General features: G+C 38.5%; 1 protein-coding gene across 5 annotated transcripts in view; it reads left to right on the forward strand.

Moving 5' to 3' along the window:
• Nucleotides 1–18,423, forward strand: part of LOC124723232 (serine/arginine repetitive matrix protein 2) — a 290,135-nt gene that overhangs the window by 220,262 nt on the left and 51,450 nt on the right. For all 5 annotated transcript variants that reach the window (XM_047248421.1, XM_047248422.1, XM_047248423.1 and 2 more), the window contains one exon: nt 6,473–6,535. Coding sequence is in view for 1 of the 5 variants with exons in the window: in XM_047248422.1 (XP_047104378.1) it covers nt 6,473–6,506 (34 nt within the window). In the remaining 4 variants the exon portion in view is untranslated. The remainder of the gene's footprint in view (nt 1–6,472; nt 6,536–18,423) is intronic.

Genomic DNA, 18,423 nt, shown 5'->3' on the forward strand with positions numbered 1-18,423 from the left:
TGGAAGTAAGTGCTTCACACTGAGATGACTGCAAAAACACATCATATGAAGGTCCATGAGACAGTGTGAGGCCTGTAGATTCCAGCTCTCTTTGTCATAGTCACTTAATTGCTTTCCTGATCAAAACAATGGCGGATATTTCCTAAGTCTCGAAATTCTGTCACAGTGTTGAGAGAGCAACAAAGAATCCAAAAGATATTTGATATATGGGACAAGCTTTATGAGAAATAGAAATCAACAGAAGTCTTCCATTTGCTTAGTGGAATGACAAGTGACATATTGGCATTGGCGCATAAGTTGATAGTGTTTTCGTTTTGCACGTTGGTAGTCCAGTTGCTACTTGAGTTTACATGTAGTTTTGTCATTTGGGGATAGTAAGTGAAGCTGTGGATACTAGAAAATGGACTGCCACATGGAGAAAATCGGATTTCCAACATAATTTTCCTGCTTGAGTTCAATAGGTGTGTGATTGCAGTGGAGGCAGCCAGAAACATTTTCGCCCTGTATTTGGGATAATGCCATTGAAAAGAGCATGGAAAGGAAATAGTTTCCTTGTTTTAAGGAGGATAATTTTGACATTAGTGACTATCCACATTCAGGAGGACCTTGGGGGTTTGATGAAGATTGTTTAAATGTGTTAATCCACAATGAACCACAGCAGTGTACTTGGTAAAGTGGCAGATGTGATGAACAGTGATCATTCCATCTTGATGTGACATTTGCATAAAGTGGGGAAGGCTCAAGAAATGGATGTACAGGTACCACATACTCTAAGCCAAAGTCAAAACAATCAGTAGGTGGCCATATGTGCACCTCTGCTTGCTTGTCGTCAGTTGGTTTGTGAACAGCACTGACCATTCATGTCCTGTATTGTTACTGGTGATGAGAAATAGTGTCCTTATGCTAACAGAAGGAAGAGAAAAGAATGGTTGAGCCCAAACAAAGCAGCAACTTGCTGTACAAAGACCTACATGCACCCACAAGAGAGGATGTTACGCATCTGGTGGAACAGCAGCGGGGTGGTGTACTACAAATTGCGTCCCTGAGGTGTAACCATCACTGCTGACATTTACTGTCAACAACTGAGGCATCTTGCAAACACAGTCCAAGAACAACACCTAGGAAGACTGCGTGAAGTGATGTTACTCCACGATAACACCTGCCCACATTCTGCTAGACTGACGGAAATCTCTATACAGGAGTTGGATTGGAAACTCATTCCACATCCACCTTATTCACCTGATTGTCACCTATTCCACTCTCTATCAAACAACTTTCAACAACCTTCATTTCCAGATGAAAATGGGCTCCAAACATAGCTCGATGAGTTCTTCATCCCAAAATCTTGTGATTTCTGCAGTCATGGAATCAAAAAGTTACCCCAATGTTGGTGGACAGTTGTACATAGTGAAGGAGAATATATTATTGATGACTAAAGTCTCTGTTGTGTGTATTTGTTGTGTTTATTAAACTTATGGAAAAATGCTACGTACTTGTGCACTAACCTAATAGCACATAATGCATTTATAATTTTGAGAAACAAGGTTCATGTCACTGTCCAGTCATTCTGTTTCAGAATTTGTACTGTTTGCCACATCACTCTACACAAATGTAATAACAGTACTTTCAATAAAGCTGTAGGTTTCCAAATATCTCATAGACTTTTACATTTGTTCGCAATGTCTTTTACCAGGTTAAAAAAAAAAATCTTCAAAATTCATGAAACTGCTCTGTGTCCATTACAGCAGGAGTAAATTGAAGTGATGTAATTTTGTTTTGATGAGAGAAATGGTGGAAATAAATGATGTGTCTACGACTTGCAAATGTCGAATGAGTTACACTGTCTTCAGATACTTTTAGTTTCATTTGACATACATAGCTTTTTATCACATCACTGGTAATTTTTCAGTCTCATCTCCAATTTTATGTATTATGATGATTGATTTAACCCTTTCTTTAGCTCAGAATTTTTCTGTTGCTTTTTCATTTTGCTTCCAGTTAATGTTCTTTTGGTGGTATTCCATGTGTTTTCTCTGTTTCTGCCTGTAATATCAATATTGTTGGTTTGACACAATGCTGTTCCTACATTTGTGAACATTATTGGGTTAGCCAGTCTGTATACTTGTATTGGAAATAAACTGATTTAATAAATCCAGTGCTCTTATTTCTCCATGGTAAACTTCATATGAAGAAGACCGAGTGATTAAAAAGAAAAATGCATTACAGTAAGAATGTGGAGTGTTGACAAAAAGTTGAAATGATAACTTAATACACACAATTTTCTTTCCATACCACGGCTAATATTCAACAACATATTCCTTTAGTTCATCCTATATTCTCTGTAAGACCCTGAATCCATTTACAATATGTCTAGATAAATAATATTTTTATTTTGTCATTAATGTGCAGTAGTTATATGTTGCATTTACACATATTTTGATTTGTTTTCTATTTATTTAATAATTTTTCACAGTGCAGAAAATGTTCTGAAGATATTATGAGAGTTAATATTATCACAGTTATTTGATTTTAGAGACACTTCCTTAACAATCAACTAGTCATTCTGTTCAGTGCCTCATATTTCTATGGTCTGTTAAACAATACCCACTCTTCACCTACCTATTTATATTTTTCTACTGTTTGTGGTAGATTATTTATTATAACTGGTAGTACAGGCTTCATGCAACCCATTTTCTTTTCCAGAATGTCAAAAATTCTCCATAAGCGTTCATGAACAGTGTACCAACGCTTATCATGTATATCTTACTTTTTATTGTACAAGCACTTTCTCATTGTACTCGTCCCTATGTTTTTACTAACATCAGACATCAAGTTAAGATACTGTTGTTAATTTCAGCTGCTATGATCATTTATTTGATTCCTTCATCTTGCAGACCTTATACTCAACCAAAGTTAAAAGACTGCAATGCAAACTGTATATTTCACTTTGTTAAGCAAACATTACATACCACATACAAATGTATGCAAAGCATCCACTGTAATTTCTTCCTGGAACAGAATCTTCGAGAGTTGAGACCAATTTACAGATACTGTCAGTTTATGTTTTACTTTGTTGTCAGAGCCACCACCTCACCTCTGCTTGCACTACTTCATCACTATCAGAGTGAAGTCCTTAAAGGTGTTCTTTTAGTTGGGACTTTGTGGAGGGTGAGCAGTGACAATGCACCCAAGACATCAGATTGTTGCAGATGTCAGAGCACTCATGTGTGGTGTGGCATTGTCATGCTAGAGGAGAGGGTGCTCCACATGTGGAATGAACTCTTCGAATTCAAAACACGGTTACAGCATGTCGTTTCTCATGCACCAACAAAGTTACGGTTATGACATGTCACATGTTACAATTAGGAGCCTTTTCATGGCATATGGGCCCCAAATATGTAGACATGAAGAATAAATACGTAGAATGTTGTTAATGTTTGTTTTATGTTAAAAAACTGGAGGCCTTACATTTCAGCACACACTCATATGTGCAGGCAGAGTAGGTGGCTTGTACTTGCAAAGGGAGGCGGAGGGGTGGGGCTCATTAAAGGACCACTAAAAGATACACAAAGAAAATATACAGCTAGAAGGTGGAGGATCAGCATTAAGAGAAAGAGTTAATGAAAGAAAGATAAGGAGTTAGCATGGATAAAGAAGGGAACAGGAAGTGTGATATTGATTTGTGGCCAAGGGGTTCGAGTGGGTTGAGAACAGAAAAGGTGAAGGAGGTGACGGAGGACTGAGACTATCACAGAATGAGACCAGGGGGAGGGAGGGGGGGGGGGGGAGAGAGAGAGAGAGAGAGGAGCAGCTACCAGTTAACCATGTAATATTCAGCAGCAGGATATGCAATTGAGCAGTCTACAGTCAACTTGACCCATAGCCACAGTTTGAAAATGGAAATTCCTTTGATTGATTAATTTGTTTATGGTCATCCTACATATGCTATGAAGTGGATGTATGATAGGATTGATTTCACAGGAATATGACCAAGGGATAGGACTGTTTCACAGGAATATGACCAAGGGAGTAGGGATGTGGAGGGCATGAAGCATACAATGATGTCGACTGGATTACAATTTTGGGGAGAAATGGGAAAAAATAAGAGTGAAGACATCCCTCGTTCCAAGACACACCACTTTGTAGTCAAAGCCTTGGCAGTGAACATGTTTCAGTCGTTTCAATCACAGGTGGTATTAAATCATGAAGTGGTTACTCCTTTGCAACTGTTTCTGAAGGTAGTTTTGGCTTAGGAAGGCCTATGCAAAACCTTTGCATACTAGTTGAGGTTCTTTTGGAGGGAAATGGGTGGTAGCTGTCTAAGTACAAGTATTGGTAGGTTTGATGGCGCCAGGGGTTCATATAGAGTCAGATTGGAGGTTGTAGGGGGGAGAGAAAAAGAGGAATTGATGTTCTACACACACAAGCATGTGGATAAGATGTCCTTGGCCCTGAGTCCACACTATAAATGGGGCCAGTTTGAGAACATTTGTGCACATGAGCAACATATCATTTGGCACCCCACCCTCCATCTTTTCCCTCATACATTTTCATCTACATCAGTTTTCACTAGTAACTACTTATACAAATCTTGCACCTTGCACATCTCTCAACTTGGTGCCCCAAGTGGCTGCTACTAGTTGTGGTATGTGCTGTATGGAAATTTTACAGCTGTGGCACCTCTTGTGCCCCTCTCGACTTGGCACCCCAAATGGCGGCTTGTGTTTCTTTGGCCTTAAACCAGCTCTGATGATAAAGGAGGTTGTATGTTTGGTGTTTGCTGGTCATAAACAGAGTAGTGACTGAATATGGTAAGACGATTGGCATTGAGATGTAGATGACATCGACAATGACAAGCAGAGCACCAGGTTGTAAAGGGACAAGAACTGTGAAGAGCCAGTGAATAAAGTAGTTTATGCCTTTGATAGGTAGAGTAGGCTTTTGGTTGTAATTTGATGGTGTTGGACCAGAAAGGTAGATCTTTTGATAGGGGCCCAGTAACCAATCACAATTGGTTATCAAAGGTGGTTGCAATTAGGGACTTTGGGAAACCTGTGGAAAGATGATGTCAGGGGAGTGAGAAGAAAGCCAGGCCCAGGAGAGAAGTTTTGAGAAGAGCATAAGGATTTCAGAAGAAAGTGGGTGGTGGTCTGCTTGATTTCTGGGATGACATTCACTGCAGAGCACTTGTAGGTGGAAGTATTCAACAACTGACACTGACTGTCAGCCACAGTCTGTGAGAGTCATTATAACAGTGGTAGTGCCTTTGCCTTTTGGGAGAATGATCAGGTCATGGTCTGGATATCATCTGGATATGTGTTTTTTTCTGTGGGTTCCTTAAGGGAAATGCTGTGATGGTTCACTGAAAAAGAACACAATCAGTTACATTCAGCAGTCCAAACTTTTGCTCATTTTCTACTGACCTTATCATGAACAAGATGATCAACTTTAATCTTCCTTTCCCTTCTCACTCAAGCATTGTGCTTTCTCCTTTGGGAGCAGTCAGTCAATAGGACAGCAACACTTTTCATTCCACATACAACAATAAGTGATTATTTAAACACACACTTATTCTAAATGTTTGATAGTAATAAGTGCTGAAGATCAAGCTGTTTCAGCACCAACAATAAACCAACAGTGATAAATGCATTGCTTCTCCTGGTATCAAGAGTTTTTGCTTACACATATGCCACTTAAGACTGGTGATATCACTACTAAAAAAGAACCTTGCAGTAACTATCTAGAAAAGCTGGGTAATTGTGATTAAACAAAGGCATTCATCATTTACCATTTAAATCACCTCTGCATTTAAAATTGGGTACCAAATTGTTATTTTATGGAACAAATGTCTTTTTACAGGAAATCATTGGCAGGAAAAATAAATGTGTTTCATTGGAGACTAATGAAGGAACACAGTGGGAACATTTCATTTCAAAAATCTGAATGCAGTGCGTTCCATGTGTGTGTAGTAGATCATTAGTTTCACCATTATTCCAACATGATTGACTCTTTATGGCTTTTTTCCCCTCAGCTTCATACTCTTCCTTTGGATACAAGAAAAGATGACAAAAGTTCATCAATGATGGTTCATATACACTGAAACCATATTGATGCAACTGTTTTCCAGGTCATACCCCATCTCCTTCTCATACTCCCTCTTTCCTCCTCTCCCTTGTAACATCTTCCACCCTCCCCTCCCCCCCTTTCTTTTCTGTTCCCCCTCCCTTCCCACTTTCTTTTCCGCCCCCCCCCCTTCCTTCCTCCTTTCTTTTCCGTCCCCCTCCCTTCCCCTCTTTCTTTTCCTCCCCCCCCCCCTCTCTCTCTCTCTCTCTCTCTCTCTCTCTCTCTCTCTCTCTCTCTCTCTCTCTCTCTGTGTGTGTGTGTGTGTGTGTGTGTGTGTGTGTGTTTTCTATAACTCATTTACTTCATGTTCATGTACAATTGGTACAGTAAAGTATTTCCCTTGTTTCAGATCACCAGATAGTACAACGCCCATCAGTAAATGAGGGATTCACAGACACAATCCACGGAAAAGGTAAGATAAATGAAGTACAAATAAAGTTTGTAAAAATTTATGTTCTTATTAACAAAACATTTACTGTATATCTTTCTGGAATTTATGTTCTTATTAACAAAACATTTACTGTATATCTTTCTGGGAGTTGATGTCCAAGTGAACTCCATATGTGGTAAAAGTTTCAGCTCACTTTTGTTTCCATGGGAAAAATTTGATGAAAGAAGGAACGCTCACAAGAAACAGGGTTTAACAAATGCAAAATTTTTCACAGCGTTGTAGATAAATGTTATGCCAGTATGGAAAAAATGAATTTATGTATTTCATTGATTATATAACCATCTATTTCTGTAGTCTAATCGAAGACCTGCTTTCCTGAGTTAGATTTTCTATAATTTGCCCCATGCCATTTATGTAAATGGTGAAGAATTCATAATCACCTATTCCATAATATTAGTTGTTATTGATGTGTGGAAATTTTAATTCTGTCTTCCGATTCCACTACTTCTAACAAGTGAGTTGTGTACTGTAGTTAGCACCTGCAACTTTAATAATATTGAGAAGTTTCTGGTAGTCCCCAGAGATATGAAATTACTTCAGGCTGTGCTGGTGAACAATCTGCCTCATGTTGACATGAAGCTTATAGCAAAATGCACTTATCTTGAAGAAAAATGGGTATTTATATTTAAAAACAAAGATGATGTGACTTACCATACGAAAGCGCTGGCAGGTCGATAGAAACACAAACAGACACATACATACACACAAAATTCAAACTTTCGCAACAAACTGTTGCCTCATCAGGAAAGAGGGAAGGAGAGGGAAAGACGAAAGGAAGTGGGTTTTAAGGGAGAGGGTAAGGAGTCATTCCAATCCCGGGAGCGGAAAGGACCCAGGATTGGAATGACTCCTTACCCTCTCCCTTAAAACCCACTTCCTTTCGTCTTTCCCTCTCCTTCCCTCTTTCCTGATGAGGCAACAGTTTGTTGCGAAAGCTTGAATTTTGTGTGTATGTATGTGTGTGTTTGTGTTTCTATCGACCTGCCAGCGCTTTCGTATGGTAAGTCACATCATCTTTGTTTTTAAATATATTTTTCCCGTGTGGAATGTTTCCCTCTATTATAAAAATGGGTATTTGTTTGATACAGCAGTTTTGTACGCCAGATTCCCAATTACTGAAAGAGCATAGCCTCTCCATCTCAGCCTTATATACCATATTGAAAATTGGGCCTAGTAGCATTGAATGTAATGCTGAAAAATCTTCTGTTGATGATAAAAAAATGATATTTTATCAGAAATTGGGTAATTGTATAATGGAGTTTCTTTGAAGTGTCAGGTATCCCACTTGCTAATACCACACCACAAATAAAAGTGGCTGAGAACTATTTTTGCTGCTTCATGTTTGTGTTGTGATCAATATACACCTCATTACAGTGTTTACTCTAATTGGTTATGTGATGACAATAAGAACTAGGCACTGTTAATTGGGATTTTGAACTTTCGGTGTTGATTAAAGAGAGCACTTTTTGTAATCATACCGAGTAAAACATGATCTTTCAGAGGAGGAAAGTGCATGTAGGAAATTCAGAAATCAAACAGTAACCTTTTCATATCATAATTTCTCATTGTCATGACTCTGTAACCTCTATCAATAATCTTTGAAATTTGACATTAGGATAACGTCATGGTACAACAAATCCCTTGTATACTCTATTACAGATTTCATATTTTTCCAAAATGGGTTACTTTGTCTTTTATTGCTAGACAGTACTATTCAGCTGAAATGGGTAACAAAACAGCATTTGAAATCAGCTGATGGCTTGAACAGAGAACTACAGAATGGGGACAAGCATTTGTAGGTGAAGTAAACCAATATATTAGAGCTTATTTTTATTCCAATCAGTAATTGCAAAGGAAATGCATAGAAAACATACCTAGTTGGTTGGTGTGTAACAAAGCAATTCTAACACAAGTAACAAATTTTATGCCTACATATATATTTATGTTAAGTCACTATTAATGCAAATTGGTTGATAAGTTATTAAGTTATTTATTATACAGCAGCAACTTGGAATTTCCCAACAGTTTCATGTCGTCGTCTTATGAGAATATCGAGAATACAGCTGTGTGACAGAATTCAAGACTGGGGGTAAAAAGTGAATTCAGTGCAGAACTATAATTCTAACGTCAACACCACAATTGGTTCATAGTTTATAACTGTTATCTCAACTGCACTGGTTCATGTTCAAAACATCTCTCCCAATAAGTATGTGATAACAAAATTCATATTTACTTGAAATGGAACACACCTTCAGCCTTTGGATAGATGTTTTTTCTGCACATAAGAGTTTGTCATTGCGACATATTTAGCTTTGACATAATAATAGTATTTCGTGATGAACTGTTTAGTGCATATTTGCCCACCTTCCATTATTTGTTTTATTATGGTACATCAACATTATTGTCAAACCACTCTTTAGTAGAGGACACCTAGTTGATTCGCGGTGTGTTACGGTTCCCTGGAAGTTTGCCTATGATCTTACTGGCATATCCTTCTTATAACCTCACAGGCTTTTCGGTTTTCATTTGTTGCACATAGTGTTTTCATTTGTTGCACATAGTACAAATTTGAGATTTGTTTTGAGCAGCCTGTAAATGTCAATCATTGGTATTCTTTCCAGTTTGAGAGATGTGAAAGCAACAATTGCTACCGAAGGAATCATGTTGCTTGTTTGGAGAATTGTTAATGGATGTGTCCAGTATACCTACTGGCACTTTAAACACACTCTGGGCTTTATATTAACAGTTGTCATATAAGACTTTACAAGAGCCAAAAAGATTTATCTACCACATTTGATAGATACCAGTGTCTGACCTAGTAATAGAAGCCTCAGATTTGGAATTCTGACAGCAGATACTTTGGATGGATTTAATTCCATAAATCTGGATGGGTGAAACATTCACTATCATAAATGTTAACTTAATATAGCTGTACCGGTGTGGTAGAAGTAAAGCAACAGTCAGTGTTGTGTTCTGTGATGCATATACAATTAAATCATTTAGAACAAATAATGTGGGAATAATAATAATATGCATGCCCTTCTCTGTAAGTGGATGTATAACTATAGTCACACATGAAGGACAAGGTAAATACTTGCAGATTATATGCCGAAGTATGTAATCTTAATCATGAGCTCTGAAAAGTAGCTGAACATAGGTGTTCGCAATATCCATCAATACACTGTGCTTCACACAAGGAGCACATTTTGAATTATCCCAAATCCACAAACTTCTGCAACTACTTTACAATCCAGACCTGATCCCATTTGAGTTTTCTCTTGTTCAATAATCCAGAGTTGCTGCTTGTGAGCGTCATTTTAGTCACTGTATGTGGCTGTGAGTGTCAAGAAAATATTTGAGAAAAAAACTGTCTGAAGAAGACATTTAATGGAGCTTTCACTAAGTGGTTTGAGATATTGCTTTGCTAAATGCTGATTGAAGGACACTGTTTTGAGAAACTGTGAATATAGATTAGAAATCAGTAATTCACATTACTTTTTCAAAACTTTGTATTTTAGATACAGACAAGGTGAGAGAGGTCAGAGCATGTACAGAGATATAGAGTCAGTCATTGGCCACTCATTTAATATATGAGTGGAACTGGAAAAGAAGTAATGTGGAATTGGATCATGTTCCCTCTGCTATCCACACCATAGCATCTTGTAAAGAACATATACAGATGTAGATGTAAAGCTGGTTATGCTACTATCATTATTTTACTCATACAGAAGGTATTTCTAATTAATTATTTTCACACCAGTAGAAAGAACTAAAAAAGAGAGAATAAATACCACAAAGGGATACGGGAGAAATGTGAATGAATGAAGAGAGTGAGAAATACGAAAGATGAAAATGGTACTACTAAGTACATATGCAGCTAATACACCTATACTCTGCTAAGCAACGTGGGTATGTGTGATTTATTATTATTTGTCCTTTCCCCTATTCCAACCAAAGATACCAGTAGTCTACTCAGCTCTTATATGGATTTTTAATTCATTAAAATTCTTTAGTAACTTTGATGTGCTAGGGGTCTAGCACTCAGTCTTCAGGCCACGAGTGGCATACCTGGACCATCCGACCACCGTGTCATCCTCAGTGGAGGATGCGGATAGGAGGGGCGTGGGGTCAGCACATCGCTCACCAGGTCGTAAGATGGTATTCTTGACCGAAGCCACTACTATTCGGTCAAGTAGCCCTGCAATTGGCATCACAAGGCTGAGTGCACCCCGAAAAATGGCAACAGTGCATGGCGGCCTGGATGATCACCCATCCAAGTGCCGACCATGCCCAACAACGCTTAACTTCAGTGAGCTCATGGGAAACGGTGTATCCACTGCAACAAGGCCCTTGCCCACTAGGGGTCTAGAGAGAGAAATAATATTCATCAATGTTGTTGTTGTTGGTTTTATTCCAAAGACTGCCTTGCTACAGTTATCAAATGCCATGCTAGCGTCTACATCTCTGCATAACTACTGCAGCCTACATCCGTTTGAATCATATACAGCCAAGCTTTGCTCTTGTTCAATTGCCTGTTCCTTGATGCTTCAGGAAGTGTTTCCAATTAACCCCTTCTTTTAGTCAAGTTGTGCTATTCTTTCTTCCCCAATTTGATTCAGCACCTCCTCTTTAGTTTCTGTACCTACACATCTAATCTTCAGAATTCTTGTGTAGCACCATATTTCAAAAGTTTCTATTCTCTTCTTGCTTGAACTCTTTATTGTCCATGTTTCACTTTCATGCAAGGCTACATTCCAGACAGATACCTTCAGGAATGACTTCCTAACATTTAAGTTTATGTTCAATTATAACAAATTTCTGTTTCTCAGAAATGCTTTTCTTGATATTGCCAGTCTGCATTTTATATTCTCTCTACTTTACCCATCTTCAGTTATTTTATTGCCCAAAAACCAAAACTCATCAACTATCTTTAGTACCTCATTTCCTAATAAAATTCACTCAGTATCACCGAATTTGATTCAATCACATTCCCGTTGATACCCATTATCTAACCTCTTTTCAAGAATATTTTTGTCAGGACTAGCACTCCTGAGGATCTCCATAGTTCTGAGGGAGTGTTGTCTGCTGAAGGTGCCTTGTTTTGACATACGTTGTTCACTGTTCTGTCAAATTCTTCTCACATTATCATATTTCCTATCTCCCCTTCGTATACTTACTCTTCACGTTCCATGATATTGTCTTCAAGTTTGTTTCCTTTGTATAACCATTCTGCAAATTCCCTACACATTTGTGTTCCCTTCTTTGCAAAGTATTGGCTTGCCATCTGAGCTCTTAATATTCATTTAGGTGTGTGTCATTCCTCTGAAGGTATCTTTCCTAAAAGTGGGCTCTGTCTTCCCCATAGTAATGCATGCTTCTACAGCTTTGCATTTCTCATCCGGCCATTCCCACTTCGCCTTTTTTGCAGTTTCTCTCAGTCTCTGTTTTTAGATGCCTGTATTTCCTTTTGCATGCTTCATTGCAGCATTTTTATATCTCCTACTTTTGTCAGTTAAATTCAGTATCTTGTGTGTTATCCAAAGATGTTTACTGCACTTTGTCTTCTTGCCTGTTTGATTCGCTGCTGCCTTCAATATTCCAAAATTTAACCATTTGTATTATTTCTTTCCCCTGTTTCAATCAATCACTATCTAATCTTCTTTCGAAATTCTGAACCTGTGGTTCCTTTAATTTATCCAGATCTCATTTCCTAAATTTCCAACCTTTCTACAATTTCGACTGTTTTAATCTGCAGTCTATAACCAATAAATTTTTGCCAGAGCCCTCATCTGCCCCCGAGAATGTTTTGAAGCTTAAAATCAGGTTTTGAAATTCTTTTTTTTTCCGTTATACAATCCCTCCCCCATGAACCATGGACCTTGCCGTTGGTGGGGAGGCTTGTGTGCATCAGCGATACAGATAGCCGTACCGTAGGTGCAACCACAACGGAGGGGTATCTGTTGAGAGGCCAGACAAATGTGTGGTCCCTGAAGAGGGGCAGCAGCCTTTTCAGTAGTTGCAGGGGCAACAGTCTGGATGATTGACTGATCTGGCCTTGTAACTCTAACCAGAACGGCCTTGCTGTGCTGGTACTGCGAACGGCTGAAAGCAAGGGGAAACTACAGCCGTAATTTTTCCCGAGGGCATGCAGCACTACTGTATGGTTAAATGATGATGGCGTCCTCTTGTGTAAAATATTCCGAAGGTAAAATAGTCCCCCATTCGGATCTCCGAGCGGGGACTACTCAAGAGGATGTCGTTATCAGGAGAAAGAAAACTGTTGTTCTACAGATCAGAGCGTGGAATGTCAGGTCCCTTAATCGGGCAGGTAGGTTAGAAAATTTAAAAAGGAAAATGGATAGGTTAAAGTTAGATATAGTGGGAATTAGTGGCGTTCGGTGGCAGGAGGAAGAAGACTTTTGGTCAGGTGAATACAGGGTTATAAATACAAAATCAAATAGGGGTAATGCAGGAGTAGATTTAATAATGAATAAAAAAAAATAGGAGTGCAGGTAAGCTACTACAAACAGCATAGTGAACGCATTATTGTGACCAAGATAGACACGAAGCCCACGCCTACTACAGTAGTACAAGTTTATATACCAACTAGCTCTGCAGATGACGAAGAAATTGATGAAATGTATGATGAGATAAAAGAAATTATTCAGATAGTGAAGGGAGACGAAAATTTAATAGTCATGGGTGACTGGAATTCAGTAGTAGGAAAAGGGAGAGAAGGAAACGTAGTAGGTGAATATGGATTGGGGGTAAGAAATGAAAAAGGAAGCCGCCTGGTAGAATTTTGCACAGAGCATAACTTAATCATAGCTAACACTTGGTTCAAGAATCATAAAAGAAGGTTGTATACATGGAAGAAGCCTGGGGATACTAGAAGGTATCAGATAGATTATATAATGGTAAGACAGAGATTTAGAAACTAGGTTTTAAATTGTAAGACATTTCCAGGGGCAGATGTGGTCTCTGACCACAACCTATTGGTTATGAACTGTAGATTGAAACTGAAGAAACTGCAAAAAGGTGCAAATTTAAGGAGATGGGATCTGGATAATCTGACTAAACCAGAGGTTGTACAGAGTTTCAGGGAGAGAATAAGGGAACAATTGACAGGAATGGGGGAAAGAAATACAGTAGAAGAAGAATGGGTAGCTTTGATGGATGAAGTAGTGAAGGCAGCAGAGGATCAAGTAGGTAAAAAGACGAGGGCTAGTAGAAATCCTTGGGTAACAGAAGAAATATTGAATTTAATTGATGAAAGGAGAAAATATAAAAATGCAGTAAATGAAGATGGCAAAAAGGAATACAAACGTCTCAAAAATGAGAGTGACAGGAAGTTCAAAATTGCTAAGCAGGGATGGCTAGAGGATAAATGTAAAGATATAGAGGCTTATCTCACTAGGGCTAAGATAGATACTGCCTACAGGAAAATTAAAGAGACCTTTGGAGAAAAGAGAACCACTTGTATGAGTATCAAGAGCCCAGATGGAAACCCAGTTCTAAGCAAAGAAGGGAAAGCAGAAAGGTGGAAGCAGTATATAGATTCAGATTCTTTATTCACCATTGACCACTGAGGTGGAATAGGCAATTTACATGGTTATCATATAACATTTTCCTTGAATAGTACCTTAAAGCTAAATGAGCATTGCAAATAGGGCCCATAGATGATAACATACACCATAACACAAGATAAATACGTTCAGTGATATCACATAATGAAATCCTTAAAAATTAATGTCAATTGAATTTATATTCATAAATTCTGTTATATTGTAAAAAGGATTGATTAGTAACCAGTTTAGTAGCTTGCTCCTGAAGCTACTTATGTGAGCCAACCGAGAAGAAAATGAAGTTTATTAAATATTTTTAGACTATTGATTAGATGGGAATTCCCTGTTCTTGTCAGCCTGTGCCTAGGTATGTCTAATTTTGTTTTGCCTCTGGTATTATGGTGGTGTATGTTTTCCCTCATTTCAAAATCTGTTATATTGTTTTTTTGCATATAATGCTGAGGCGTATATATAAAGATTAATAACTGTTAATATTTTCAGCTGAATGAACAATGGCTGGCAGTGCTCTGATCTACCAGAATTGCTAATTGCCCGTATCACTTTCTTCTGAATTTTTAGAACTTCAGTGATGTCAAGACGAGTCCCCCCATATCAGCAGTCCATACTCTATGTGTGACTGAAAGAGTCCAAAATAAATAACTCTTAAATATTCTTTTATCACCAGGCTTCTCAGTTTCCACATTAAATACGTAACTCGAGACAATTTTGTGCAGGTATGGTTGATGTGTGTTTCCCACATTAACTTAGAATCTACATGAATTCCTAGAATTTTCACTGCTTTCACCTCTACCTCTTTTGACAATCCTAGTATACTATGTTGGTTTTTATCAGGATTGCAAAGTAGTGTATTTGATGAGAACCAATTTAGTGCTGCTTCCAGGCCATCTTGCATCATATCTTGCAGAACTGACATGTTCTCATGCTGAGCAAGCAAAGTTGTGTCATCAGCATTACAAATAACAGTATTGGGGATACAATAGGGTAAATCATTGACTGCAATTATAAAAAAGAAGGGCCCAAGGACAGAACCTTGTGGGACTCCTGTCTTAACTTCTAGCAGTTGTGAGTTTTTGTTTCTGACAGAGGCAAACTGCTTCCCATTGTTTAGGTATGATTCAATTACTGCCAATGCAGAGTCTTGTACAACATAGAATTTGAGTTTAGTAAGTAAGATATCATGAGAAATGCAGTCAAATGCCTTACTTAAACCACATAAAAGAAGTGAGGCTTTATTTTTATTCTTAAAAGCTGTTATTACTTCATTCACAATTGAAAGAAAGCAGTGATGGTATTTCTTCCCTTGCAGAAGCCAAATTTACTATCAGAGAGTAAGTTATGCAACTCAAAGTAGTAGTTTAGTTGGTTATAAATAACAGATTCAAATATTTTCGAGAAAATGGGAACCATTGAAACTGGTCTATACAAGGGCGATCTACTTGAGGACAATATTATGAAAATGGAAGAGGGTGTAGATGAAGATGAAATGAGAGATATGATACTGCGTGAAGAGTTTGGCAGAGCACTGAAAGACCTAAGCCAAAACAAGGCCCCGGGAATAGACAACATTCCATTAGAACTACTGATAGCCTTGGGAGAGCCAGCCCTGACAAAACTCTACCATCTGGTGAGCAAGATGTATGAGACAGGCGAAATACCCTCAGACATCAAGAAGGATATAATAATTCCAATCCCAAAGAAAGCAGGTGTTGATAGATGTGAAAATTGCGAAATACCCTCAGACATCAAGAAGACTATAATAATTCCAATCCCAAAGGAAGCAGGTGTTGACAGATGTGAAAATTACCGTACTATCAGTTTAATAAGTCACAGCTGCAAAATACTAACACGAATTCTTTACAGACGAATGGAAAAACTGGTAGAAGCCGACCTCAGGGAAGATCAGTTTGGATTCCGTAGAAATGTTGGAACACGTGAGGCAATACTGACCTGTGACTTATCTTAGAAGATAGATTAAGAAAAGGCAAACCTACATTTCTAGCATTTGTAGACTTAGAGAAAGCTTTTGACAGTGTTGACTAGAATACTCTCTTTCAAATTCTGAAGGTGGCAGGGTTAAAATACAGGGAGCGAAAGGCTATTTATAATTTGTACAGAAACCAGATGGCAGTAATAAGAGTCGAGGGACATGAAAGGGAAGCAGTGGTTGGGAAGGTAGTGAGACAGGGTTGTAGTCGCTCCCTGATGTTATTCAATCTATATATTGAGCAAGCAGTGAAGGAAGCAAAAGAAAAATTTTGAGTAGGTGTTAAAATCCATGGAGAAGAAATAAAAACTTTGAGGTTCACCTATGACATTGTAATTCTGTCAGAGACAGCAAAGGACTTGGAAGAGCAGTTGAACAAAATGGACAGTGTCTTGAAAGGAGGATATAAGATGAACGTCAACAAAAGCAAAACAAGGTTTATGGAATGTAGTCGAATTAAATCGGGCGATGCTGAGTGTATTAGATTAGGAAATGAGACACTTAAAGTAAGTAGTAAATGAGTTTTGCTATTTGGGGAGCAAAATTACTGATGATGCTCGAAGTAGAGAGGATATAAAATGTAGACTGACAATGGCAAGGAAAGCGTTTCTGAAGAAGAGAAATTTGTTAACATCAAGTATAGGTGTAAGTGTCTCGAAGTCATTTCGGAAAGTATTTGTATGGAGTGTAGCTATGTATGGAAGTGAAACGTGGACGATAAATAGTTTGGACAAGAAGAGAATAAAAGCTTTCGAAATGTGGTGCTACAGAAGAATGCTGAAGATTAGATGGGTAGATCCCATAACTAATGAGGAGGTATTGAATAGAATTGGGGAGAGGAGGAGTGTGTGGCACAACTTGACTAGAAGAAGGGATCCGTTTGTAGAACATGTTCTGAGGCATCAAGGGATCACCAATTTAGTTTTGGAGGGCAGCGTGGAGGGTAAAAATCGTAGAGGGAGACCAAGAGATGAATACACTAAGCAGATTCAGAAGGATGTAGGTTGCAGTAGGTACTGGGAGATGAAGAAGCTTGCACAGGATAGAGTAGCATGGAGAGCTGCATCAAACCAGTCTCAGGACTGAAGACCACAACAACAACAACAACAACAACAACATACAATCCATACTGGTTCTTAAACAAAGGGTTTCCAATGATTAAATTGTGCCCTACACAAGATCCTACAAAGTGGCATCCTCTCCCATCATGATTAAATTTTTGTCTCTGTTAACTGTCTCCATAATTTATTTTATCTAATCATACTTTCTTTCATTCTTGTCTTTATGTGCAAAAACTAGTTGACATATAAACTTTTAGTGCTGTGGTGAGAGTTGACTTTGTATGTATCTTGGCTATGATAATGTTTTCACCATCTTATTCACAGCAGCTTATTTATTACCTCTAAAACTAAACTCAACTCCGCCCAAACAAGCCATGCAGGCCCAATGGTACTGACCGGCCGCTGTGTCATCCTCAGCCAAAAGGCGTTGCTGGATGCAAATATGGAGGGGCGTACGGTCAGCACATGAGTTTCCCAGCCGTATTTCAGTTTACGAGACTGGAGCTACCACTTCTCAATCAAAAAGCTCCTCAGTTTGCCTCACAAGGGCTGAGTAGCACCTGGCTTGTCAACAGCACTCGGCAGACCGAATAGTCACCCATCCTAATGCTAGCCCAATCTGACAGTGCTTAACTTCAGTGATCCGATGGGAACCGGTGTTACCACGATGGCAAAACTTGTCTTATTGCCTCTACACTTTACTAATTCCCACTATATCTAACTTCAACTTGTCTATTTCTTTCCGTATAATTCTGTAACCTACCAACCCAATCAAGAGAGATAACATCCTACGCTCTGACCCATAGAAAATATGTTTTTTTTTTTTTTTCAATTCTGAGATTCAAATGGAGGAACTATTTTACCTCTAGAATATTTTACTTGAGGGAATGCCATAATCATTAAGCCATACTGTAGAGCTGCATGTCCTTGGGAAATGTATAACACCTGTAGTTGCTTTCAGGTGTTTTCAGTACCGACATAGATAAGCCAAGTTGGCTGATGTTACAAGGCCAGATCAGTCTATCATCCAGGGTGTTGCCCTGCAACTACTGAAAATGCTGTTGCCCTCTTCAAGAACCATATATTAGTCTTGCATCTCATATACACCTGTCAAATGTTGTTGCACCTCAGAATAGCTGTCGATATCATTGAGGCATGTAAGCAACCCCACTGTGGCAAAGTCCTTGGTTCATGGGGGTGGTGAAGGGAGATTCGTTA

Source organism: Schistocerca piceifrons, chromosome X, assembly GCF_021461385.2.
Source record: "Schistocerca piceifrons isolate TAMUIC-IGC-003096 chromosome X, iqSchPice1.1, whole genome shotgun sequence".
NCBI classification, from domain to species: domain Eukaryota; kingdom Metazoa; phylum Arthropoda; class Insecta; order Orthoptera; family Acrididae; genus Schistocerca; species Schistocerca piceifrons.